This window comes from Microtus oregoni, unplaced genomic scaffold, assembly GCF_018167655.1.
Source record: "Microtus oregoni isolate MIOR12 unplaced genomic scaffold, Mior012 000017F_ref0000208, whole genome shotgun sequence".
NCBI lineage: Eukaryota > Metazoa > Chordata > Mammalia > Rodentia > Cricetidae > Microtus > Microtus oregoni.
Window position 1 is genome coordinate 5,515,841 of NW_024543076.1, and position 26,168 is coordinate 5,542,008.

The 26,168-nt window shown below is 38.3% G+C and overlaps 1 protein-coding gene across 6 annotated transcripts in view; it reads right to left on the reverse strand.

Annotated features, from left to right (window-relative positions):
• Positions 1 to 26,168, reverse strand: part of Unc13b (unc-13 homolog B) — a 210,966-nt gene that overhangs the window by 80,062 nt on the left and 104,736 nt on the right. For 3 of the 6 annotated variants that reach the window (XM_041667764.1, XM_041667763.1, XM_041667767.1), the window contains exons 8-10: positions 20,216 to 20,251; positions 15,416 to 15,650; positions 1,658 to 1,972 (exon numbers count right to left, since the gene is read on the reverse strand). In XM_041667764.1, the coding sequence (XP_041523698.1) occupies positions 1,658 to 1,972; positions 15,416 to 15,650; positions 20,216 to 20,251 (586 nt within the window). Of the gene's footprint in view, positions 1 to 1,657; positions 1,973 to 4,095; positions 12,124 to 15,415; positions 15,651 to 20,215; positions 20,252 to 26,168 lie in introns of all 6 variants that reach the window. The other 3 variants (XM_041667766.1, XM_041667768.1, XM_041667760.1) reach the window with 2 other exon arrangements.

Genomic DNA, 26,168 nt, shown 5'->3' on the forward strand with positions numbered 1-26,168 from the left:
TATGTGAGTTCGAGGCCAGCCTGGTCTACAGAGCAAGTTCCAGGATAGGCTCCAAAGCTACAGAGAAACCCTGTCTCAAAAAACAGCAGCATAATTCTGAATACCTATTTTGAAAACAATTTCTCTCTAAAATGGCAACTCTTTTCATCCCCCTTCCTTCTCCTTTGTTCATGAAAGAGTTCATAGATTCTGAGAGGCGATGGAACAAGAAGCAATGGCAAGGGCCCTGAGTCAACTCCAAGTGTAGAGATCAGATAGCTAAGACCTAAGAGAAGACAAGACGAGTATTCATGTGAAGTACTTCACCTTTACTAAGAGCTCAGCCCTGACAGTAGGAATGTCAGGTTCAAGATCCAAAAAACCCAATCTTTTGGTGGGTCATCGACCCAGAAGGAGGCCTGGTCAGACCTAAATCTCCTAGGCCTCTTCATTATTAACTGAAGCACAACAGATGACTAAAACCTGAGAATGGATCTAAGCATTATAGTATATGCCTATAATCTCAGCAATCAGGAGGCAGAGGCAGGAGGTTAAGTTATGAGACTGTAACCAGCGTGGGCTATAACATAAGACCTTATCTTATAAAAAGAAAGAAAAACAAGCTAAATAAAAATAGGGGAAGAGAGAAAGCAGCTTTATAACAATCTTCAGGAAGATCCATGATTCATCCAGCCACCTGGCATTAACTTTCCTGGTCTCTTAGCTCTGTGATGAGATCTACATGTCTGAAAATCTAAACCATCCACTTAACATTCTACCCTAGGAGTTTTCAACTTGGTGCAGGGGCAGGATTTTATCCTTGGGAAACTAACAAGTGTCTGGGCACTGCTATTAGCATCTTCTGTGTAAAGGCCAGATAACCAAACAAGTGCCTAAAATGAATACAGCAGTTTCTCGTAATAATTATTTTCCCAAAAATAGCAACAATACTAAAACTGAGAGACCTAATATGCCCAAACCTTTCAGCTATTCTAAACAGGTTAGTTCAGGGTATAAAAAGAACACTCAAACGCTATACTACACTTTATTATATAACTCTTAACAGGACTACTTTTAGTTATTATTGACACTGTATTTAGATAAAAGGTCTTGCTGTGTAGCTCAGGTTGGTCATAAGCTCCTGACCCTTTGCTTTAGCCTCCAGAATACTGAATTATAGGTGTACACTGCACTTGGCCAAAAGATACATTATAAAATTTTCTTCTTATGGATACAAAATGCCAAAAACACTGCTAAACCATGTACAATAACTTTTTAATTACAAGCAGATGTATTAAATCTGTCATTTCTTCCTTAATTCTTTTCCTCAGACAGGGTAAAACAGAAATATCAATGTTCACAAATAAAAGTAAAATATGAATAGAGTTGGATACAGCCAAGGAACCCTAAGCAATGGTAACTAAATGATCTGTGGGGCTCAGGCCCACTTTCAGACTCAAAGAATGCATCTGTAGGATCAAGGTTACAGACTCAAGAAGTCCTAGTGCACCTGCACCTCAGTAACACAAATCCCTCAAATATTTTGGGGATTATATCAAAACTCAAAGGAAAACCAACTTAATCATGGTTGTCACCCTACCTAGATGCAAGAAACAAGTGAAAGTGTTTGTATTCAATAGAGATATAACAGGTATCATATGAGCTAGCCATCACCTACCTCTCCTGGGGTCCTAGGGCATGGTCCTTATGTAGCACCAGATCTGGAAGAGGGTGGGTTGTGGCATCTTCTCTCACCTCCTTGGATTCACCTGTTTTCCCCTTCTCTGATTCACATGTCACCTCCAAGGTTTTTTCTTGTTCTCCCAAAACAGCCTGGCCATCTTTGGAAAGGCTGCCATAGCTATGGCTAGAATGAATGGAGTCCCTCTCCCGCCGATCATCATCTTGTTCATGATACTGGTCTAGTTCACTCAGTAGAGAACTTCCTTGACTCACATTACAGGAGGAGCCATACCTACTACTGCTGGCAGGGCTGTAAGAATGAAAAGAAAGCAGATTAGTAAATAAATGCAAACCAAGGACCAGACCACAAATACAGATACACTAGGGAACTAATAATTGCATGGAGCAGAAATAAACACAAATAGGAGGTTCCTAGGAAGTGAGGGCAAACATTTCAATCTAGAAAAATTGTTCTAGACATTTAGAACAGCCACAAAAGGAAAAAAGACAACATGTTAAGCTCTCTGACACCACTTAAACTATGACTTCAGCTCTGACTTCAAAGAATATTTTACCGAATTGCTACCTGTCAGTAGAATGAAGAAATAGTAAAATGACCTGTTGTTTATTTATAAAATGCTACTCAGTCTTCTAAAAAACTTTTCCAGTGGCTGTGATTAAAGTTTTCCAAATTCCACATAGTAAAGTACAGTAAATGAGCTCCACCCCTTCTATTACTTAATTAAAAAGTCCTTACTGCTTCGTCTACAATTACAACGCATGTGCCTGCGCCTTAGCAAAGCAGAAAGGCATGTTCTTTCACCCTGCAGAATGGAGTATGGAAGCAACTAGGTGATGAAGACCAGGATTAAGAAATTTTGCAGGGAATTCTACAGGCCTCACCAACACAAATGCAATAGTGATACCCTCAGTGGCATGGTAAATATCCCTAAGATAAATCTATCCATCTGTAGCTGAGTCTCAGGTCTAGAGGCTCAGTTATACATAAAGTGAACTATGCCTAACTCCTCTAAATCAGGACTATATGAAAGTTATCTATCTATGAAGGGGGGCCAGTTCAGTCCTCTCTCCATCACCTAAATTCCCATGCACAGAAAGAAGTGTTCCATGCTGTAAGAGTTAGCAGTTGTAGCTGAGAGTAACTACGATGGTGGCAAGAAAGGCAAACTAGTCAGAAGAACATTTCAAGACACCCCCTGGAACTCTGAAGCTCATCTTCCAAGGGAAAGATGTCAGTCAATCTTAATGAAGACAGATGGACTTGGAAATGAGTGAGACAAGGCCAGTCTATTTGGACATCTCAATCCTAAGTCAAGAGTTCTTGTTTTCTTACTAGTAGGTATCCTGCTGGAAAGCTTTTATGCAAAAAGAATTGATTTTATTTTATTTTTCCCAAGGTCAAGTCTTTAACTTCAATTCTTATAATTACCTCTGGTCAGATAAAAAGAAAGCATTGATGTTTCCCAAAGAGATTTTCCCAATGGGTACTCTCAATTACCTGCTATTTTCAGGCTGATTTCTGACTTTTCAGTACATATTATCAGAACATGTATCAGGTCAGGGTTCTAAGTAGATCAGTATGTTCTCTCTTTGTCTGTCTCTCCCTCCACTGTTCTAAGTAGATCTAATGCTTTGTGTATGTTTGGGCCAGAGGTTAAAGTAGCATTCCTAAACTATACTTGGAGTGCTTATGCTCAGAGGCAACCGCAGCAACCTCTACAGATGTACCTTGTTCAGTGCTCCAGATGAAAGAACAACAGCAAAAGAACTACAGCTGTGAGTAAAGCATCATGGCAATCCAGGGTTATCATTTGTTACAGTTGTTCAGTCCAGAGCACTGTGATAGTCTATATCAGAGACCTTAGAAGAAGTTTTACAAATCCATGTGGAATAGGATATGGAATACATATGTTCCTAAGTCATCCTTTGCAGTTTGTATTGTACTTTATATCTTCACAGCCACTGGGGAGACATCTTAGAAGACTTAGAAAACCAAAGCAAACCACAGCTATTACCATCTACTGTAATATAAGAGTCTAAGTCCCAAGAAATCATCCTATCTTGTTATACAATTATAATTAATAGATACTTAAATGCTCGCTGTCCCTTCCTTTTTCCTTTCTCCATTCCATTTGATAAAAGACAAAATAAAATAAACCATGCAAATATTCTTTACTTTATGCTAGATGCTCCCTGTCCACTCAATGAATCCTATTTGGCACTAGAAAAGTGAGAAAAGGAAAACCCCATACATTAGATTTTGTCACTTAGCTGCTAATTAACATGAAGCTTAGGTGCTAGGAACGACACAGGGTGGAACAAAAGTAAGCTATGATAATCTACCACTAGTCATCTGCATCATAAATGGTCAATTCCTTAAAACCATTTATGATGCCTGGTTTGAGAACAGGCCTTTTGTTGGTCACTGGTTCCTTGACATCCTCCAGAATGACAAGCTGCCCCACATTCAAAGCAGAGCCAGTGCTAGCAGATATCTCTTCTTGCTTTTCTGGCTGAAGTAGCCCAGAGATACTGCAGTGCTCTTCCTTGTATTTCTCAGAAGGGCAGGCAGATCCAGACAGATCGTTGTTTGTACCCCAATGTTCTCCAGATGCTGGAATTTCCAGCTGCCTTTCCACTTCCCCAGATCTTGAGAGCCCATGAGTATGGTCCCTTGGTTTGTCCTGCAACTGTCCAGTGGTTCCAGAGGACTGAGTATAGATGTCAACTGGCTCAGGATTAGCACTAGGTATTTGAGAAGACTCTGAAACTTTGTTTGTCTTGCTAATGATAAGATCCTGATCCCTGCTAACAACCAAAACTGGAGGAGAAGACTCTCTAGGCATTTGCTCAGAGGCTCCTTTATTTTCTTTTGACCATGGAAATGAAATATTGAGTTTATTTCCTAACACTAGTTTTGGATCACTTCCCAGAACACCTCCTCTCCCCTCACTAGCTCCTTCAAACAAAGTGGACAACTTCTTAAAGCTTGACATTAAGCCAGTCTCTACCGCCGTGTTACCAGATGAGCAAGAGGGGTTAAAAATAGAACTCAGTGTCTTCCCATGGTCAGAAGGAGTGGATGGGAAGTGAAACTTTGGCCAACTGGCCACATTTGGGATCTCAAAACGAGGTCTTGCCTGCTCTGTTTCCTGAGGGGCTGCAGGTGGATCATTTTGCACATGAAGTATACCAGAATGTTCTTCAGTACAAAGCACAGGTTCCTCTTGCAAAGAACAAGAGAGATCCCTTTGTATTTCCAGTGTAGTATTCCCACTGACTCCTGCCTTATCAAGCAGTGAAGTATTGGTTTCTAGAGAAGAGCTTGCAGGCCCCAAAAACTCTTGGTTTGTGTCAATCATCTGGATCTCGGGCTCTGGCTCTGGTTCAAGAAGTGGTTGGCTTAAAGGGGGAATCTCTTCAGCAACCCAGGCAGGCTCTGGTTGTAGCTGTGTTGGAGGAGGAATATGTTCTGCTTCCAATGATGCCTCTGTGTCTGTGCCCTGCAACATCCCCATGTCTAATTCATCACTCAAAGATATTCTTTGCCCCATATCATCCTCTGAGACAGAAGATGTAGCAAGTGCTTCAAAACCTGGGGATTCTGAAATATTTTCAGGAATATTATTTTTCTCCATCTCAGGTGTTAGTTTGGAGTTATCCATCAAGGTATCCGATTCTGTCTTTGCACCAATCATAGTCATGCTACAGCCACTGAGAGCAGATTCTGAATTGAGTCCTGCAGAGGCAGCTTGTCTATGCAACTTTTCTGGAGGTACTGATCCTACAGGGTCTCTGGAACAACCACTTTGAAGGCATGAAGTAGATACAGATGGTTCTTGTTTATGTGTCTCTGGTTTGGGACTTCTGAAAATTCCAAACAACTCACTTTTGGGGGACTGAGATGATGCATCAGAGGAAAAAGAAAAAAAGGAATTTTTCTTTGGAGATTTAGGAGTAGAAAAAAGCCCAGAAAGAGTCTTAGGCTGTTCAATTAGACAGCCAGAAAAAGATTTTACTTTGGTTACCAGCCCTGAAAGCATTTCTACTTTGGAACCTAATACTGATCTGTCTTCTAATTTATCTGCATCTTGGTTCCGGAAGAGCCCTGCATGCCCTGGCTCTGGAGAAGCATAAGGTGAATCCAGGGTCTGTGTTGAAAGACTACCAGAGGCATTCTCCAACAGCAAGTTCAATGGGTCAGTGGTAAATCTTTCATTTTGGTGTTCAGTACAAACATCTAAATCGTTGAGTTTTTCAATCAACCCATTACCATGAGGAAAAGGCTTAGCCTCTGAGTCCTTGAGGAAGGTTTCCTGGTGGGAAGTCTCTTCTTCATGAGGAGCTACCCCTAGGGCTTGTTCCTGAAATTCTGGTAAAAGAGGAACAATGTTGTCTGGCAACTGATTCACCAAATCAGAAACAGTTGCTCCTTCAGCTCCTTCCTTACTAGAACTCACTTTTCCCTGGGTTTTCTCTATAAGCTCGTCTGCAAGGGAGGTAGTAAGCTTAGTGGTGCTGTTAACGGACAAACAAGGAGCCACTTGCTCTTCATGAACTGCTTTTTGGACTATGCTTTCTTTATGATTATTAGAACCTTCCCTCATTGTGTCTGTACCATCTACAGAAACAAATGGCTTCTTACAGGGCTGGGCAGTCACTGGAGCAACAGCTGGAAGGCTTTGCTTCTCCTCAGAGGTCTGCTGCTTCTCATCCAAAAAAGACAAGTTAAACAAACTGAAAGCAGTGGTGTTTCGAGAGGTGTCCTTCTTGATGCTTAAGTTAGTGGTGGAGAAAAAGGAAGGAAGTGTGAATAGCCCTTCTGGTTGAGATTTGGCCCTTGGGAGAGCTGCAGGAGCTTTGTTCTCAGCTTTTTCAGATCCAGTTAAGAAAGAAAATATCTTCTTTCTGGTTGGAAGCTCTTGTTGGGATGGAGATGTAGCAGCTGAAAAATTCCATTCTTTGTTAGGAAAATGATCCTGTTCATTTGTATTTCTTCTGCTCAGATCATCAAAAGACATTTTATTATTCCTTGGAACTTCTATTCCTACAGATACGGCATAAGTTCCTTTTGAATAGCCTCTGGGAGACTCTTTGGGACTACCTGGTAAGACAGGTGAACTTGCTGACTGCTGTGCCTGATGGTCTCTGAAAGGTACCTCTTTTTCTTTCAAATCATTACTCTGCATCTCCCTGGTTGATGACTCACTTAGCCTACTGTCATCAACAGTAGTCTGTTTCTTCAGACTTCTAATTCTAATCTTCTTTTTTGAGGAAACTGATATAGGAGGAAAATTTCCAGTATCCTGACCCACTAAATGCACAGGGTTAGGATTTGACCGGTCTTCATGCTCACCAGTCACTGAAGAACCAGACCTATTTTCAGTTATCTGTTTGGGAGACACATTGGTTTTAAAGAAATCCCCAAGGGTACCAAAAAAATTTGAAATGCCAGAAGATTCTTTTTTTTCCTGAAATGAAATCTTTCCACCTTTATCATCATTCTTTTCCAAGTTTGACGATTCTTCCTTATTCACTTGGGTTTTAAAAAGGTCCATAATTCCAAGAGCCTGTGTTTCATTTGTCACTGGACTTACTGAAGACTCTTCTTCCCAACCAAAGAGTCTCAATGCACTCTTAAGCAAAGTTCTGTCAGACTCTTTGGAAGACGGGTCCTGCAGACGTTCACAATTTTTATGTTCATCTCTACTAAGCTGTGGTGCAAGAGGATTTGAAATAGGCTTTGCTGTAATAATTTTAACATCATCTACATCTGTTTTAGCTTTAAAAGTTGTTTGGCTTACTTGAAAACTAGATTTTAATAAACTTTCTTTCTCCATCTGACCATTTTGCCTTATGTTGTCAGTAAACTCTGGTTGCTGAATACTGGATATTGTTAGCCTCTCCAAATCCTCAGGATAACTTTCTTCTTCCTTTGTGGAGTTACACGGAAACTGCTTACTCAAGATTAGTGACTGGAGATCAGCACATATGGGCTCAGCTAATTCTGATTGCTGATCTACTTTCTGCATGACCAAAGCTTCTACAGATTCAGTCTTGTCAAAATTCAAAGTACTTTTAATTAAGGCACCCAAAACAGAAAATACAGGTGTCAATTTGTTCGCTGATGATGTATCTTCTTTTTGTGAAATTTTAGTCACACTTTCTGGATGAATTAAAGAGGACGTTTCTTCAGAAGATGGCTGGAGAGAATGGAGCCTGGAAAGGTGAGCTGATGACTTTTTAGCTAAAGGCCAGTTCATATCTCTTTCTATAATTTGGCCTCTATTTACGACATGATTGCTCATAGTTCCAGGTTTGTTTCTAAGATCCAAAATATACTCAAAATCTTCCAAACCATCATATGTCCCTGCGAAAGATCTGAAATCTCTTTTAAATTTTTGAGAATTATAGCCTGAAAAATCTAATGGTTTATCCCTTTGATCAAAACTTGACTCAAGTACTTCAGAAAAGGTTTCTAGATTTACATACAATGACCTCTCACTTCTTGGCAAAGTTACAGATAAATCAAGAGGATCTTCAAATGATTCTTCTTCAACATACCATATTAAATCATCTTCTTTGTCAAGAACTTTAAGACTATGGGTAGAAATAATGTTTTCATCTAGCATAATACTTGGGAGATCATCTGTCTGTAAATTATAATTCAAATATTCATGATAATAATAATCAGGTATAAATAAATATACATACTGCCCAGTAGAATCAGTGAGAAGAGAGTATATATACTGACCATCATGAAACATATAATATCCACAATTCCCATCCTCTGAGGGACACCAAACTCCATGTTCAAGACATGATAACCACTCCTTGTACTCATAACCAAAACTTGAAAAAAGAAAGTTTTCATCCATTCTTGTTGATTCTTGCTCCAGTAGGGAATACATAATTTTCTCATAATCTGAAGAGTAACTTAAATCAATGGGCAATTCTTCTAGTGAATTTTTGGTCTCATTAACTGGAAGATAACCAGAGTTTCCATATAATGAGGTGGTTGCCCACATATCACCTCTTAATAAGTAACCTTCATTAAATGCTAACTGGTCTGATGATTCATATGGTAAGTCACATGAAATGACACTGTTTGGATTTGTGCCCCACTCAAAGATATTTGCATTTTGATCTTTTTGGCACAAATTTATTACTGGGTTTTCTGAGTCAGGCCACAAGAAAGCATCTGCTGATGGAAATGTGTTTGGATTCAACAAATGATAAACTGGTTGAAGTCTTCTGGAGTTTTTAGAGAAATCTTTTATATCAGGATACCACTGAAAACAGTCCTCATCAAAACCCTGATAACGGTTTGACTTACTTAAAATGTTAGGATTAAATACTGGTGAACTTAACTTGTTTGACCTTTCAGGAAGTTTTGCTTCAAGAATATGGTGTGCTGTTGGCCTTTTAGCCAAAGATTTCTCTAAGAGACCCTGTTCATTGCAATGGAGAATGTTCTCAGAAGAAGGGCAATGCTTTTCACTCTCCTGGTTTTTCCATGTAGGAGGGCAAAGATGATTATCAACACAACCATCAGATGATGGAATGGTTTCTTTTAATAATGATAAAGACCTTTTTATGAAGCTAGACGTTTCATTGTTTTCAACCTTGCTCCTCTGCTTCTCAAAAGTCACACATGAATCAACAGGGATTTCATCTGTGGATAAATGCTTAGTTCCATCCAAATTTTTTGTGTCATCTAAAGATATGAGCTTTGCCTCATTTGGATTATAATCATTCACACTGCTGTTTGATATCAAACCAAATAGTCCAGAGAGAAATGGGCTTGAGATGTTAATCTTGTGATGGGAACAATCATTTTTCAGATTGGATTCCTGTTGACTAGGCATGTTTTCTAGAGAAGTAAACATGTTTAAAAGGCCAGAAAGGAAGCCTCTTTGTATTTCTTTTTTAGAAGTTTTATCTTTGACTTTGTCTTCATTAATGTCATCAACCAATGTGGATTTTGAGATGGCAGAAATACGCTCCTGTGAAGACTCTGGTATCGAGGGAAATGCCACTTGTTTAAGAGTCTCAAGTTCTTTTGGGAGCTCTAATGTTACGTGTTCTTTAGGTACAACTTCAGGGTCAGCTCTTTCATAGTGCTCCACTGCTGCGTGGCTGCTTGGGTTCAATTCCTCTAAACTCCCAAATTTCCCAAAATCACTAATATTAGAAGGTGAGTTAGACCAAACTGTATTATGTTTTTCATCTTCAGAACAATGTATCTGGTCAATTTTATTAAATTCCTCTATGCTGTTAAATTTCTCTGGGTCATTATGAATATTTGAAAATGAACTAGATTTTAATGAATTAAGTCCAACATTTTCAGAACAATTTATTTGGTCATTCTTATTTAATTCCTCAGTACTATCTAATCTCTCTAGATCATTATGACTATCTGGAAATGGACTAGATTTTACTGAACTATGTCTGGTATCCATGTGGCTATTTTGTAGGCTCTCTTTATCAGTACTTGCTACTGAGCTCTGAAGACTCTGGTTATTAGCAGTGTTATGACTGTCAGTGAGAGGAAATTTAAACAAAGGAAAAATGCTTCCTTTCTCTTTTATATCCTGATGCTTTTCAGAATGGCTAAGGACAGTGAAAAATGGAATACGTAGTTTTCCATTAAATGAAAATGAATGTCCATCTTTCTTAGCACCCTTTTCCTGTTCATCTTCCTCCAGCTTAAGAATTTTTACAGATTCTGACAAAGTTTCCTTTTGATGGGTCTCAGGAGAAGTAAACAGAAACTGACTAAATGATTTTCTGAGTGGCTCAAGGAGATCATCATCACTGTTAACTTTGTTTTCCTCTAATGGCTTTGCAGAAGGCTCTTGATTTGCAGGGGTACTACCAGCTACATCACGATGCCCCCTAGTATCTTTGGCACTTAGTTTTGGTTGTTCTTGTAACAGAGAAAGATCTACAGAAGGTTTTCCTTCCAATATATTTTCAATATCACCTTTCTTACTTGTACTACTAGCTATGTTTGATGGTTCATTGGCCTCTTGTAAGGACTGCAAATCTTCCCTTACTTGCATTTGGAGATCTACAGTTCCTATTTTACTTCTACTTACAGCAACAAGACTTCTATTCTGTTTGTCAAAAATGCCCTTCCTTTGATCTGACTCTGAACCACACCCAACAAAGTTTTCCCTCTCCATTTTACGGTCTTCATTTTTGTTATGGTCTTCCTCTTTCTCAGAAAATATCTTTAATGGATTCAGCATGCTGAAAACAGACTTCATAATTGAACTCTGACTCTGTGAAGCTGAGTCCTTTCTCATAGTTTCTGTGCTGTCCTGAAAGCTTACACCTTTAGCCTCATCACCCAGGTGCTCACTCTCAGAGGTTCTGCCATGGCTGTCAGCATCCTTATCATCAGTTGTTTGAGAGGATAATAAAGACTGCTCAGAAAGATTCTTCTCTAATACTGTGTTGGCATTGGAGCTAGTTCCCAAATTAACTGTCTCTGTTTGATTAAGAGTTTCTGTTCTCTCGGGACCTAAATGAACCAGTTTTTCCACAGAGGTAGTAAGATGCTTTGTGCCTGAACCTACCTTTTCTGTTAGTGAACCGAATAAAGAACCTACAGCACATTTTACTCCATTCAACTCAGGGAAAGATACGGCTTTGGCCTTGGCATTCTGGGTAACAGTAAAAGGTGATGCTTGATCCTCAGGTGTTTTCTGTCCTGCATTATCAACAGTAGTGCTGTGTTTGTGTGGTTTTGTAGTTTTTGAAAGGGAACCAAATTTATTAATCTCTTCTTCCTTCTCTGCTAAATATTCTGACACTGTTTCTACCAAACACTGAAGCTCATCCATCGTGTCAACATAGTTCCCTTTGAGTCCCTTGATAGAGGAAGGGGCCATATCTTCCATGGAGCATCTGGACAAATTTCCCACTGCATCTGTATCACAGTTCATCCTTTGTAATGGCAATGCTGAATGTGCCACACAACAGTCTTCAGAAAAGTCTCCCATATGATGGACATTGGATGGAAGCCATGTTGGCGACATGGTTTCCTGCTCATCAGAAATGGGGGAATCTAGAAGTTCTTCAGAAGTACTGCTGGTAGAATCTTCATGAATATCTAATGGAGTAAAATCAGTGACAGAGTGGTTAGAGCCAGAAGAGTTTCCATGGTTCCTTAAGCAATAGGGAAGACCACAATCACGGCTTTCCGAGTTCATGTTCCAGGTGCTGCTTTTCACAAATCCATTTTTGTAAGGGAACAAAACTGGATAGTTCAATTTCTTCTTTTCAATGTGACAACAGCTAGAATTATCAGTATCAGGATATGTACATTTGGGATTAATCTTGGTATTATAATGCCATCTTTCATTATCTTCAGAATGTTTGTATAAGAATTTTTTTCTCCTTCTATCTATTGTGTGATATTTCTGAGGATATCTGGAAAATGTAGGTGCTTCACACTTACAGTCAAAATCAAAAGCAGCAGAGGAGTCTGTGTGCTTGCTCTTGGGAGATATCTTTCTCAAACTGTCCTCCGGCTGTTTTTGTTGGCGATGGTTCTCATCAGCTTTTGAAAAGGCTCTTGATTCTTTTACCCCTACTTCCTTCAAATTTATATCACTGTTTTCTAGAAAGTCTTGAGATGTTTTCTCATTCATCTCTTGTTTATTTTCTTGCTCTTCATAATTAACATTAGAAAACGCTGAAATAATCCTAATTTTGTCATTCTTAGCCTGCCAGTCTTGTCTGATGTAAGAAGGTAAAATTGGAGGAATGAGAGAAATGAAAAAGGAGAAACAGAGAAAAGGAAGGAATAAGTAATAAGACTGAATACCTGTTCATTGAGTTTAGAATACTAAAACTGCCAATACAATTTAAAAAATCAAACTGAAAAAACATGAAAAGGAAATCCACATGTGTCAATGAATCTTGTGCAATACAGAGCTTTTCTACATAAGAAAAACAACAGCTTTAAGAACAACTTTTAAGTTCACTTGTTACCATTTATCACTGCTATTTGCTCAGTTTCTTTTATTTTCTGAGAACATACAAAATTTATATGTTATATTAATATCCACATTGAATATACAATGCCCAAGTTTGAACTGTTAAGTATACACAAGAAAAAGCATTAAAAGATTCCAAGAAACCTACATTTGTTGATGAGTTTGAGCATAAAAGGAAATCTAAATGTTAACTTGCTGAATGTTATATTTGGGGTTGTATACACAGAATTATAGCCAAAAGTGTATCTTTTAAGAAGAAAAAAACACACTCATCCCAAAAATAACATTCAGCTATCAGGAGTATAAGACCAAACAAGCAAATTATTTGAAGCATTGCAATTTTTTTGTCTGTGAATATATAGCACTGAGGACATAAAAATAAAGGACTATCCTTCCCCTAGCATGCACAAGGCAGAAATTTCAATTCTTGGCACTGCCAGAACCAAACAAACAAGCAAAAAGTGCAAGCATTCATTCAATAAACCATTAAGGAATGGTTACCAACTTCTATATGATTCTTAATATTATTTCATTTTCAGATTCAGAAGATTGAAAACTAATGCTATAGTTGGTATATAAAAAAACTTCATTGACAATACTTCTAGCAGGAGATGATCTTTTAAAGCTCTAGATAAAAACTCACCAGTGTACAATTGGTGAAATGTGGGTAGGGTGAGGTCATTCCTATGATCTGGTGAATTTTAAAAGTCAAAATTATCAGCTAAATTGGGATGATTTTTTAAAAAATAACTAATCTTTCACCAATAAAGTAAATGATTCAAGCAAGAATCAATAGATGTTAAAAATTATTGGTAAAATTTGTTGGGAAAATGCACTAAAGATGTAATCCCAGATATTGATTTCCTATAAATGAGAAAGAGTATGGGGATCAATACAGCATATACTAGATTTCTTTACCAATATATTAAATAAAGTGTCCCTAACAATAAGATAAAGTGCATTATTTCCTGGTGAACTAAGAAGAAAATAGCACCCTATCTAGTATTTCTGCCAAAAATGTTTAAACTGATTCTAAATACCAAGAAGCAATCAAATAAGACCAAATTAAGACCTTGATTCCTCAAAAAAATGTATCTTACACAGCAGGGAAAAAACACAAAGAAATATTGCTAAATTAAAGGAAACTAAGGAAACAGGGAAACCAAGCATAATGCTTCATGATTTTTGACTAGAGTTATACATCAAAAAGAAAAATAGGGGTTGGAGAGACAGCTCAGTGGTTAAGAGCACTGGCTGCTCTTCTAGAGGACCTCAGTTCAAATCCCAGCACCCACATGGCAGATCATCATTGTCTGTAACTCCAGTTCCTGAGGATGTAACACTTTCACAGATATTTATGCAGGCAAAAGACAAATGTGCATAAAATAAAAATAAATAAACCATTTTTAAAAGGAAAAATACTATTTTTAAGAAGAAAAACTACAAAACAGTTTCATCATGAGATCCTGATTCAAAACAAAATACAATACAATTTGGAAAAAGGAGAAATGCGCACAAAGAACACTGCGAGAACTGGAGAAATTATTTGTGTATTAGATAATGTCACTGTATATAAAATTTCTTAGTATTATCAGAGCACTGAGGTTACGTAAGATAAGTCCTCTTTTTAGAAGCTATGTGTTGAAGTACTTTCTAGTGATGTAACAAAATGTCTGCAACTTATTGTAGATGTCAGGAAAAACAGCACTGTAGATGGAAAAACATTTTAGTGATCATGAAATCAAATAAATGTGGCTACACGTTAACACAACTAATAAATCTAAGCAACAAGTATTCATTGTATTATTTCCTCACAGTTTAAGTTGAAAATAATTTTTTTAATTATTGAAATTTAAATTGGGGAATGGGGAGGAGTACAAAGGTATGATTTTCCTTTATACTCATAATATGTGACAATAGTCTACAGAAGAGCACATAGAATGTAACAGTGGGAAGAGAACTAGGAGACAGAAAAGAGATGGGCTCGAGAAAGACCATAGGTGTGCTTGGGAGATTCTTCACTGCCATATTGTACCTTAATTTATTTAATCATAAATATTGTGTACTTAAGAAGTTAATAAAATGAATTAAATAAAGTTCCAGCAAAAATACCAATCATAAATATTGTGTACTTAAGAAGTTAATAAAATGAATTAAATAAAGTTCCAGCAAAAATACCAAATCTGCTATGAGACTAAATTGGTCTTAGGAAACTTCTAGGGAAATACTCAAACAGGAAACACTACTCAAACACTTATATTGGTGGCTTTACTTGTTTTAATCTTAGTAAATGGTTTGTCAAAATTACTAATCCAGGAAGGAGATGGAATAGGACAAACTTTTTTCTTTTAGGTTTATTTATTTTATTTATTTATTTATTTATTTATTTATTTATCTATTTATTTATTTAGAGACTGGCGTTTTCTGTGTAGCCCTGGCTGTCCTGAAACTCACTCCGTAGACCAGGCTAGTCTCAAACTCAGAGATCTGCCTGCCTCTTTTCAGCCAACCACCCCAGGTGGGCATGTCGTCACAGATAGGATCACACAACAAGCATTCCTACTGGAAACGTCTAAATATAAGTGTGTGGAAAAGAGAGCAAGAACCTACATTTAAATGCTTCTAGTCTGGCCTGTCATACTGCTACACTTCCACTATCACCTCCATCAGAACGCCAGCATCCTGCCTGCCAGCTGCATCACAGGACCTAGATCAATACCGACCTGAGTGCCCGACGCTCTGGATAATCAAAGTCATAACTCTGCATAGAATCATTGCAAGAGTCCCGGGAACTGCCTTGAAGAAACAGCTGCTGTGGCAATCGCACTGGCACAGGGAACTGGTGCACAGAAGCGTTGGGCTGGGAAGTTGTATGGTAAGGAGGAGGGATGCTATTGCTGGTCTCACTGCGATAGTCACTGTCTCGGTCATCAACGGCACTATCAGGGTCTTCAAAAGCTGTAGAAAAAACAGATCAACCACCCAAGTTTTACGTAATTCTTCAGAACATTTCCTGCTTCTAACTTAGGTAGCCATATTCTAGAAGCTTAAGAGTAAAAACTGAGCTACACAGAAAGCCAGTGACATCAAAAACACATGCAAAATAGTCTCTCTCATTATCAAATAAGAAATGGCAGTTTCATTTTATTGTTGATTCTTAGAGGAACACCTAAATTGCATTTTATTTTCCCAGTGCAAAATTCTCTGGAAGTCTGCTTCCAGTTTTCTAGCTATAATAATTTAATTAAGCTCTGCTTTGAAATATCTCACATATACTCTGGGTCTCTCTGATTATCAAAGGGGAAAGAGCAAAGGGTGGAAATGCCTTTTCCATGTCTTAGAAGAAAATAAATTTTGGTTTAAAGTTGGTCAGGAGTTTTCAGCCTTTAAAATACACGGGCTGAATCAAAGCATATCAGAATCTGGTCCTAGAAATCAGGACAGCCAAGGTCAGGGCTTTCAGGTCTAGTCAAAGGCTTAAAATGCAGTTTAAGAACAGCAGAACAGTCTTGCTGTGAGGCAATTCCTATCAAGAGTCTATAACCTGTGCTCAGAATTCCCACCCTGAGCAATGGCTAAGAGAAGGAAACCGTTTGCACTCTCACTGACAACGCGTTTACATTTCCTGAGCAGCAGTGGTCAAAAGTAGTTTTGCTTTTCAAACCAGCAACTGGTTTATCATAAATAAAAACTGTGTTTGGGAAGGAATGAATCTAAGAGTATGTAAACTACATTATAGAGAAGTCATAGCTGATAATCATACATACGTGATTAAGAAGGTCCCACATGTCCTTTTTTTTTTTTTTGCCACGTTTCTATTTGGCTCACCATGAAAAAAGGAAAATTCATCATTCCCAAATGGAAAGACTTTTTAGCATATAATAGGCATCTCATATTAATAATTTTGGAAGATAATCTTCATAGCAGTGTAGGCTTCAGAAATCTCCCCAAAAACTAGATCATCAACTTTTACTAGGGCAGGAAATTTGGACTTGTGAACACACAGCAGAAACGGCGAAGACCCAATGAACTCAAATACACAAAAATCCAGTCAGAACGGATGAAACACACAGCTGCAATTCCAGAACTTGCGATGTAGTGGCAGGAGGATTGGGAATTCAAAGCCATCCTCAGCTACATAGCAAGTTCAAGACCAGCCTGGGCTATGTGCTGTCTCAAAAAAGTGAAAGAAATAGAAGCATTAGCCAGATGAACTTAATTTTGGGTTTGGGCAAGAATATTCAGTGAGATATAATATTTAAAAACTGGTTTTGATTAAAAATAAGAAAAAAACAAGCAATGATAAGGAAAGAATTCCTGGGCTTCAACGTTAGTCTATAGATAATAATTCCACTAAAACAAATGGGAGCAAGAAAGAAATATATTTGAGCACTGAAGTCCAAATCACCTTTGTGGGTACAGCTGGGGCACAAGGCTAAGATGATCTGGTGAGTCTTTTCTATTGAATTTAGGGTGAAAAAGTGAGGCTGGTGTTAGGGACACCAAGGACTTCCTAGCTTGCACTTAGTTTATGGTAACATATGAACACTTAAAAAATTAAAAAAAAACCTGAGAGAGAATGTTATCAAACTACAGTAAAACATGAGAATGAGACTAGACTTCAAATGGTCAGAAATTACGCTTACACTCAACAGTTCAAACAAATTTGTTGAAACTCTGTATGGTGGCATCCACCTTTAATCCTAGCACTTGGGAGGGGGAGGCAGGCCAAGGCCAGCCTGGTCTACAGAGTGAATCCAAGGACAACCAGGGCAACAAAGTGAGACCTTGTCTTGGAAAAAACACAACAAAACAAAACTGGTAAAGGTTAGAAACTGGGAAGGGCAAAGCATTTGACTTTAGAAGCATTCTGAAGACACATTAGGAAAAGAGACTTGGAGGCACCGTATTCAGACCTTCATATTCTTTCCATTCTGAAGACTAGAAAGGATCTAGAAACAAAACCAATATGGCCACTCAGACTTAGTTCTTTCTGAACTCACAAAAGTAATTCTGAGGAAGTCAGTATTGGACTACCCATGCATACAGAGGAGGGGGTGGAGGTCAAGGCTCCCTGAACCGTAACAAGAAGGATATTAGTATGTAAGCTAGAGAATCTTTTGAGTTTTTAGAGGCCACAAAAGACAACCTATTGAGGCAGAAGGAGGAGCTTAGTCAGAGGTAAAATCTCCTGTGTCAAAGCTAGAAACTATTGGTTGCATCTGACCAAGTACTCTTAACTGCTCTGTTTTTTTTTTGTTTGTTTGTTTGTTTGTTTTTTGTTTTTTTTGAGACAAGGCTTTTTTGTATAACAGCCCTAGCAGACCGGGCTGGCCCTGAACTCACAGAGATCCACCTGCCTCTGCCTTCCAAGTGCTAGGATTAAAGGCATGTGCCACCATTGCCCATCTCAAATGAGATGGCTCAGCCGTTAAAGGCTAGGCTCACAACCAAATACTGAATTTTTACTCAAGGAAAGTAGTACATGAGAATACCAAAAGACAGGCTATATATCACTCAAAAGAAAGGAAGTTCACTTCCTGATATGAAAGGAAGGAAAGCTCTATGGAGATGTAGGTTAAGTAAGAGTGGAGGAGGAAGGGAATACCTGCTGGAGTCCAGATAAGAAAGATGGCGTCATGAAAGGATACCATTTATATACATACATGTATATATATACATATATATATGATATGTATATGTGAGACATATGTGTTTGTGTATATACATACATGGAGTGGAATTTCATTTATACTCTAATAGATAAAGTTTGCCTGAGGATCAGAAAAGTAAAACAGTCACACTGGCCAGCCTTACAGATCAGGCATCAATGACACACACCTTTAATTCCAGTAACCACACTAGCTTGCCTTAGAAACCAGGTGGTAGTGGTACACGCCCTTAATCCCAAAACTAGAGAGGATTATAAAATCGGAGGAGCCAGCTCTCAGGTTCAGTCTCATTCTGAAATTCCTTGAGGCAGGATCACCATTTTCGGACTGAGGTCGAGATAAGAGCCAGTGGCTGACTGCTTTATTTTTCTGACCTTCAGTTTGATCCCCAATTTCTGTCTCTGAGTTTTTATTTATATATATATATGTAATATATATATATATACACACATACATACATATTGAGAAAAATTGGTAATTCTCTTGGCAAGTATATGAAAAGCAATAATAGAAAATAAATGTAAAAAGTGAAAAATGTTATTTATATAAAAAAGAAAAGCATTTGCATATCAACTGTATTTTTTAAGGCAGTTGCTGCCAATTGTGAAATAGATTTCCATTTTGTTGGGGGTAAAAATAAAATAAATGTAGCCTAGGTAAGTAATTTAATCTGCAGCAAAGATAGTTCTCCAACCATACAGAAAACAGAATGAAATACTGAATGTGGCTCTCTGGTTTGAAGTAGTCTTGGAATTGGTCACTGTCTCTAAGTCCTGAATACCACTAGAAGTTTACTGGTCAGAGAAGAAACAAGAGTACTGACACATATTCTTCATGGTTTGCTTTTTTTTTCACTTGAGAAACTTAACATTTCTCATCTTTCTCAGGCATTTTGAGCAGTTCTCTAGCAGTAGAAATCCACTCCAGCACTCAGTCCACAGAAGTACTTTAGACACTCCAATGACAATGATGATTTAAGTCTGGCCATGCATCTGCTGGATACCTAATCACTGAGACTGATTCTTGCCCTGCTCATGGACAAAATCAGTCTAAAACTGAGCCATTCTGCTGAAAAGAACTGAGTGCCATGCTCTCCAAGCTCAGAACAAAGGTAGATTCTGGTCTCTGTGGGCTGCTTAAAGGAAAAGTTAAACCATAGCCTCTGTTTCTCATTTCCTGAAATGACACAAACCTAGACTAATAAACCAGAAACATCAGTCTATTCTCTAGATCTTCCCAGCTTTATCATGACATGACTACACTGAGATTCACAACAATAGCTCTGTCTCTAGTTCAGTTCAGAATAAACCTTTTTCTGGTCATAGTCCTTCTATGTCAGTCAGGAGACCAAAAATGCCAACACCAAAGGCTGGTGGCACCATTTGTGTCTAGGGAATAAAGTTCAGTAGTTCATGAGGATTCTAACTGCAACTTTGGTGTTTAAACCTCACTCAAAATCAATCTCCTTACTTACCTTCTCCTTTTCCTTGTCTCCCTATCCCACTCTTGCCACCATTTAAATAAGGATGGAAAAGAGAACTGAATTACATATACTAGTATGCATGAATATCCAGCTTCAGCTTCATAGCTGACAGGGGAAAAAAAAACATTAAAGGGGAAAAATCAAGAAAAAACTGGCTGGCAAGATGGCTCAGCAGGTAAAGGTACCTACAGACCTGAGTTCAATCCTCAAGGTGCACGTGGTCGAAGAAAACCAACTCCTACAAGTTGTGCTTTAACTTCCACATTCCCACTGTGACACGCACATTTGTATGCCACACCCACCTGCACACAGTTATACACACACAAAAAAAGTCTAGAAAATGATAAGGAATTGAAATGCTTACGTACTCTGATGCTCTCCCCAGCCCAAATAGGTCCAGTGACCTAAGGAAACCACAAAGAAGCAAAAGAAGTATGACAGATATCATTTTAGCAGTAATTAAAAGACCATTCCTCCCCCCACCAATTCTTATATGCTTTATTGTACTCCTGCCTGCTATATTTGTGGGGCAAGAGCTTTACATTATAAATTATAATACCTTCTAAAAAGCATGAGGCAAACCTACACAATATTCTTGCTCTTCACAGTTTGCTGATTTGGTACTATTCAAACTTCCTTCCAGGTCTCTCAGAATATCATCATTTAGGAGCTAATATGTCTTCGCTTAGTCAAAATAAAACCTTGATCACCTGTCTCAAAAAAGTACTTCCTTGTCCACATGTCCTCTAAGCTTGGGCCTGCCACAGTATATCCATGAGAAGCTCAGCTCTCATAACACATTCAAAGGAGTGATCATCCATTTGAAAATGGGGAAGAACAATGTCTATCTTAAAAATTTAGCCTCTAATTTTCCAATATGTAATAAAAATACCCTAGCATATTGGCTCCTTAGAGGAAGCTACTTTTTTCTTGAATTATATATAACATTTTAATTAAGACTATTAAAATACACACTTGAAGAAAAATAAAAGCATTTTCTATCTACTTTTCAAAGTAAAGTCAAAAATTAGTTAAATTTAAATTCTTTCCTATATCCAAACTGAATTTGGAACAAAAAAATTGGATAAAGAGCAGCAGTTATTCCTAGAAAAATGGAAATAATTTAGCTTCCTAATTAGGAACATAAGCTTTAAAGTCAAAGCTCAATTCTCCTGCTCTATTACCTATTAAGAATATAATCTTGATAACATCATTGCAGATGTGTCCTCATCTGTAACATGAGGATAACAACATGAGTTGTTCCCTCTGTGTCACTCTAAGACTTAGGTGAGAAAATGCACACCAAGTGCTTAGTCCCGTGACTGTGGTCAGCAGCTATCATTTGTTGGGTTGTCAGGTTGCCCGGTTGTTGCTTGTCTTTATAGATTCCTAATAACAGGTGGCGGAAAGGAAACAACTCCTTGACTTGTGCTCTCTGACAGTCCTAAGGTCCATGAAGAATATTCAATGTCTGGTCCAGAAGACCCTCGGAATTTTGAGAGTGTGGCTGTCTTGAAATTTCACAATAAGGCCCAAAATTCTGGGGGCATCAGTTGATGGCAAGCCCAGCTGGTTGCATTCACCTGACTACTAATAAGTTGCAGACTGTTTAGTTGATAACCCCTTTCTTCCTGGGCACTCACCTTCTTCCTACCATATATGTCTCCACTTAATACTTCCTCAGGGATGGTACATTGGTTTAGTGTGCCATTTAATTTTTTTTATAATTGGGTTAATTGTCTAGTCATGGGTAGCAGACAAAAAGAAAATTCTCCCAGGCTATAGTTCTGTTGCCAATAGCAACTGCTAGAGGGTAATTTTTTTCAAGAAATAGGGGGAAAATATACATAGAATCTTAGCATATATGGCTCCAGGCAAGTGACAAGACTGTTTCTCTAACTCTGAGCCCAAAGGCAACTCTCCCTGCAGACACTGCTTCTTTCCTTGAGCACTCCACAACAGAACATAGCATCTTCTACCTAATTAAACATGTATCTATTACATAAAGAAATTGAATGTGAAAATCTGAACCCCTCTACTGGCACCATCCTAAACCTGGGGTTGAGGGGAGCACAGGACACAACCACACCTCAGGCTCTCTAATGAATATATTAAATGAGTTCTGTTAACACACAACTGGGTATCTGAATACAGTACTCAGAAAAGAGAGGAAAAGCAGACATTTTGAAGTTTTCAGAATATATAGATAGTTATAGTTTTCCTTAGTTATGATAAAAGATAAAGTAGATGTAAATATAGTATCCATCAGATACCCCAAAGTTAATATAAGTTTCAATTAAAAAAATGCCTTTTTCTGTCTTGTTCTTTTGTTGTATTGTGTCTAAATAATATTTAATGGAAAGTAGAAGTTTAGATAAGATGTTTCAGTGGGTCTAAACACTTGTTTTACAAGCCTGAAGACTTCATTTTGAACCCTGAAAGCCACCTAAAAGTCAGATGTGCTGGCTGGTATCTGTAATCTCAGTACTCCTATGGTAAAATGAAATGTGGAGACAGAAGAATCAGCTTGAAGTTGGTGTGTGCAGCATAAGAGATACCCTGCCTTAAAGATGGGAGGAGAGAATCAACTCCTGAAAAACTATCCATATGCATACCATGGCAAGCACACAGCCAAATCTTTCTCTCTCACACACAATAATATTATTATTATTTCTAAAGCAGAAGTTCTAGCAAATACTTGTAAATGGATAAATAAAAACAAAAATGTAGATATATAAGAACACTGGGGAATATTGCAAATTAAGACCAAAAAAAGCTGTGGCTATTGCTCAAAGAAGGGCACTTTATTAGCAGGTGCTCAACTTTCAAAAAGAAAAAACCACAAAGAACAAATGAGCAAATTAACTGCCAGTCATGCTGGTACACGCCTATAATTTCAGCACCGAGAAAGCTGAAGGAGGAAGATACCAAATTCAAGGACAGCCTGGGCTGTGAAGCAAGACTGTGTCATCAAGAAACCATAGAGACAATACATGAGGAAGGGTTACAAAGAGAAGAATGACAACACTCACCTTTTCAACAAGAAGAGGAGGGTGAGGCCAACTTCAATGACTGACAGTACAGTGTCTGTAAGGTCATGGAGACACTGAGACTCTTGTACATTTCTAGCAAGAATGCAAAGTACAGAACATTCTAGAGAATGTTCTTGGCATTTCTTTTAAGGTTATGCACACATCATACAATCCAGTTATATCCCTACTTGATTTTTACCCAAAAGAAACAAAAACATGCTCACACAAAAACCTGTACAGGAATATTTAGAGTTGTTGATTTCAGTTTTTAGAGTCACAAAAACTGGAAATAGAAATGTCCTTCAATTGACAAATCGGTAAACAAATTGGCACATTCAAAGGGTATCTGATCAGGAATAACAAGGGATGAACCACTGCCACATGCAGGTGTATCTCAAACACATTGTAAGTTAAAGAAGACAGACTCAAAAATGTGATTCCATTTATACAGCTGTGTATCTCATCAACTATGGGGGAGGCTACAAAATATGATACTCTAAAATTTCGAACTATATACTAAAAGGCAAATTTTATTATATATAAATTACACATTAATAAACAAGTCTTTTTTAAAAAGCAGAAGAGTTTACAAGACTCTGCAAAGATGTAGACAGGACACAGGTGGTCAGCAGAACAATTAAAACTGATAAGGCCTGGTAGATTTAGAAATAAAGATGTTAACAGCAACTTCAATGAGGAATTTCAATGAATGAAAGCTACAATACATGAGAGAAGGATAAAAAAGAACAAGCTGGGCAGTGGTGGCACATGCCTTTAATCTCAGCATTCGGGGAGGCAGAGGCAGGTGGATCTCTGTGAGTTCAAGGCCAGTCTGATCTACAAGAGCTAATTCCAGGACAGGTTCCAAAGCTACAGAGAAACACTTCTTGAAAAACCAATAATTAATTAAGATGCCAGATGTGAACAGAGAAGAAAAGGTATTACCTATCATAGGATGCCAAAGAGGAAACAAGCAACAAAAGGATAATAAGCACATGTACTACAGAAAAGAATTGGTAAATAGTATCCTAAGAGCTTAAACCAGTATCATTCTCAAACTGAACATTTACACATGCCAAGTGAGCTAAAGATGTCTACTTTAGTGCTCGAGAGATGGCTCAGTGGTTAAGAGCACTGACTGTTCTTTCAGAGGACCTAAGTTCAAGTCCGAGCACCCACAAGACAACTCATAACTGTCTGTAACTCCAAGATCTGACACCCTCACACAGACAGACATACATATAGGCAAAACACTAATGTGATGTGATTTCCCTCTATATGCTGTGATTACCATTAATGAATAAAGAAACTCTTTTTAAAAAAATGTCTACTTTAATGAGCATACTAATGTTTCCACTTCTAAAGAGCCCAAACCTCGTTGGCTCACATGTTTAGAAGAGGACTAGTCAACCCCTCCTAGCTCAGGTGCACCTGTTAAAAGAATCTAGATAGCTAACTAGCACTCTCTGGAAGACTGGAAAACTCACCATTTTTGCTACTTTCACACTCAAAACAGAACTAAACATGTCTTGAACTAAAGTAATGATTCCTGAAAGCATAGTTATAACACATAACATTTCTCTAGCCAAAATGTGGGAGGAATGAGAATATGAGCAAAGAGGTCAAGACATTGATGGGTACACTCACTGAAACAGTATACCTGAGCTGATGGTAGCTCACAAACTCCAGCTTGATTGGGAAGGAACAAGCAAAGGACCAAACCAAACCCTTTGAATGTGGGTGACAGTTGTATAACTGGGGCAGACTGTGGGGCCACTGGCAGTGGCACCAGGATTTATTCCTACTGCTTATACTGGCTTTTTGAAACCTATTCTCTTTGGATGGATACCTTGCTCAGCCTATATATAGTAGGGAGGGCCTTGGACATTCCCCAAAGCAATGTGCCTTACCCACTCTGAGGAGTGTATGGGGGGGGAGGGAAGGAGAATGGGATAGGAGGAGGGAAGGGAGTGGGAACTTGGATTGGTATGTATAATGAAAAGATAGCTTGGTTTTTTGAAAGAAAGAAAGAAAGAAAGAGAGAGAGAGAGAGAGAGAGAAAGAAATAAAGAAAGAAAGGCTTACTACAGACTTTTTGCAAGACCTCCAGGCTTCTAATTGCTGTCCCATTCATGTCCCATTCAATCTACTTAGCATACAATTAGATTTAGAAAAAAAATTAGTCTCACTTCTAGCCACATATTGTCCTTTTAATAAGTTATTACAGGTTATTCAGTATTTCTCTCTATGGCCTTCAAGTCAAATAAACATCAAATCTCAGTGGTGATCAGTCTCTCATGCTTTAGCTCCTCAAGATGGGTATCTCAGTTCTTACAGTTGCCACACTCAGGAGGTGGAGCCAACAGCAGCCTGATTTCCTCTTACTTTTGTCTTCTGAAACTGAAGCATACTTCTGCTCATTGCATAAATCATAGTATTCTAGTTTTGCAACCAGACAAACCTGGGTTCAGTGCTATCACTTACTAGGTATGACATTTCAGATTGGTACTGTCTCTCTATTTGTTTCCTTATTCATTACAAGTAATGGTTAGTGATACTTACTCTTCCAGGTTGTATAAATATTGAAACAGCATTATGTAGCTACCACGGGTAATAATAGGTGTTCCCTAATACTCCTTCCAATAATCAGTACCCTAAAACTCCAGTTAATTCTTACACAGTGCTCATTAACTCTAGTCCAATGTCTCTATTATCAAAATAATAACTGACAATTCCTTTACAAGTTATATATACACCTTTATCTACCACCCATGTGACTCAGCCATTCTACTTCTAGGTTTTTAACAAAATGTGTGTGTGTGTGTGTGTGTGTGTGTGTGTGTGTGTGTGTATGACTGTGAAAATGACAGTACTATGTTGTTTGATATTTTATTTGTGTTCTGACAAATGAAGCTTGTCTGGAGATCAGAGGGCAGAGCTAGCCACTAGTTAACCATAGAGGCCAGGCCATGGAGGCAAACACCTTTAATCCCAGCACTTGGGAGTAGAAATCAGGAAGATCAGGAGTTCAAGGCCACCCTGGGCAACAGGAGATTGAAACAGCCTAAAAGAGAAACAGAGCTGGGCAGTAGTGGCTCACACCTTTGATTCCAGCACTTGGGATCTTATGCCTTTGATCTCCCAGCACATGGGAGGCTCACACCTTTAATCCTAGCACTAGGGAGGTGGAGACAGGAACATAAGGCAGATGGAGGCAGGATCTTGCTCATTTAGTCTAAGATTTCATAGAGGTATAAGAAGTCTCTAGTGTCTGGCTGCTCTGTTTCTC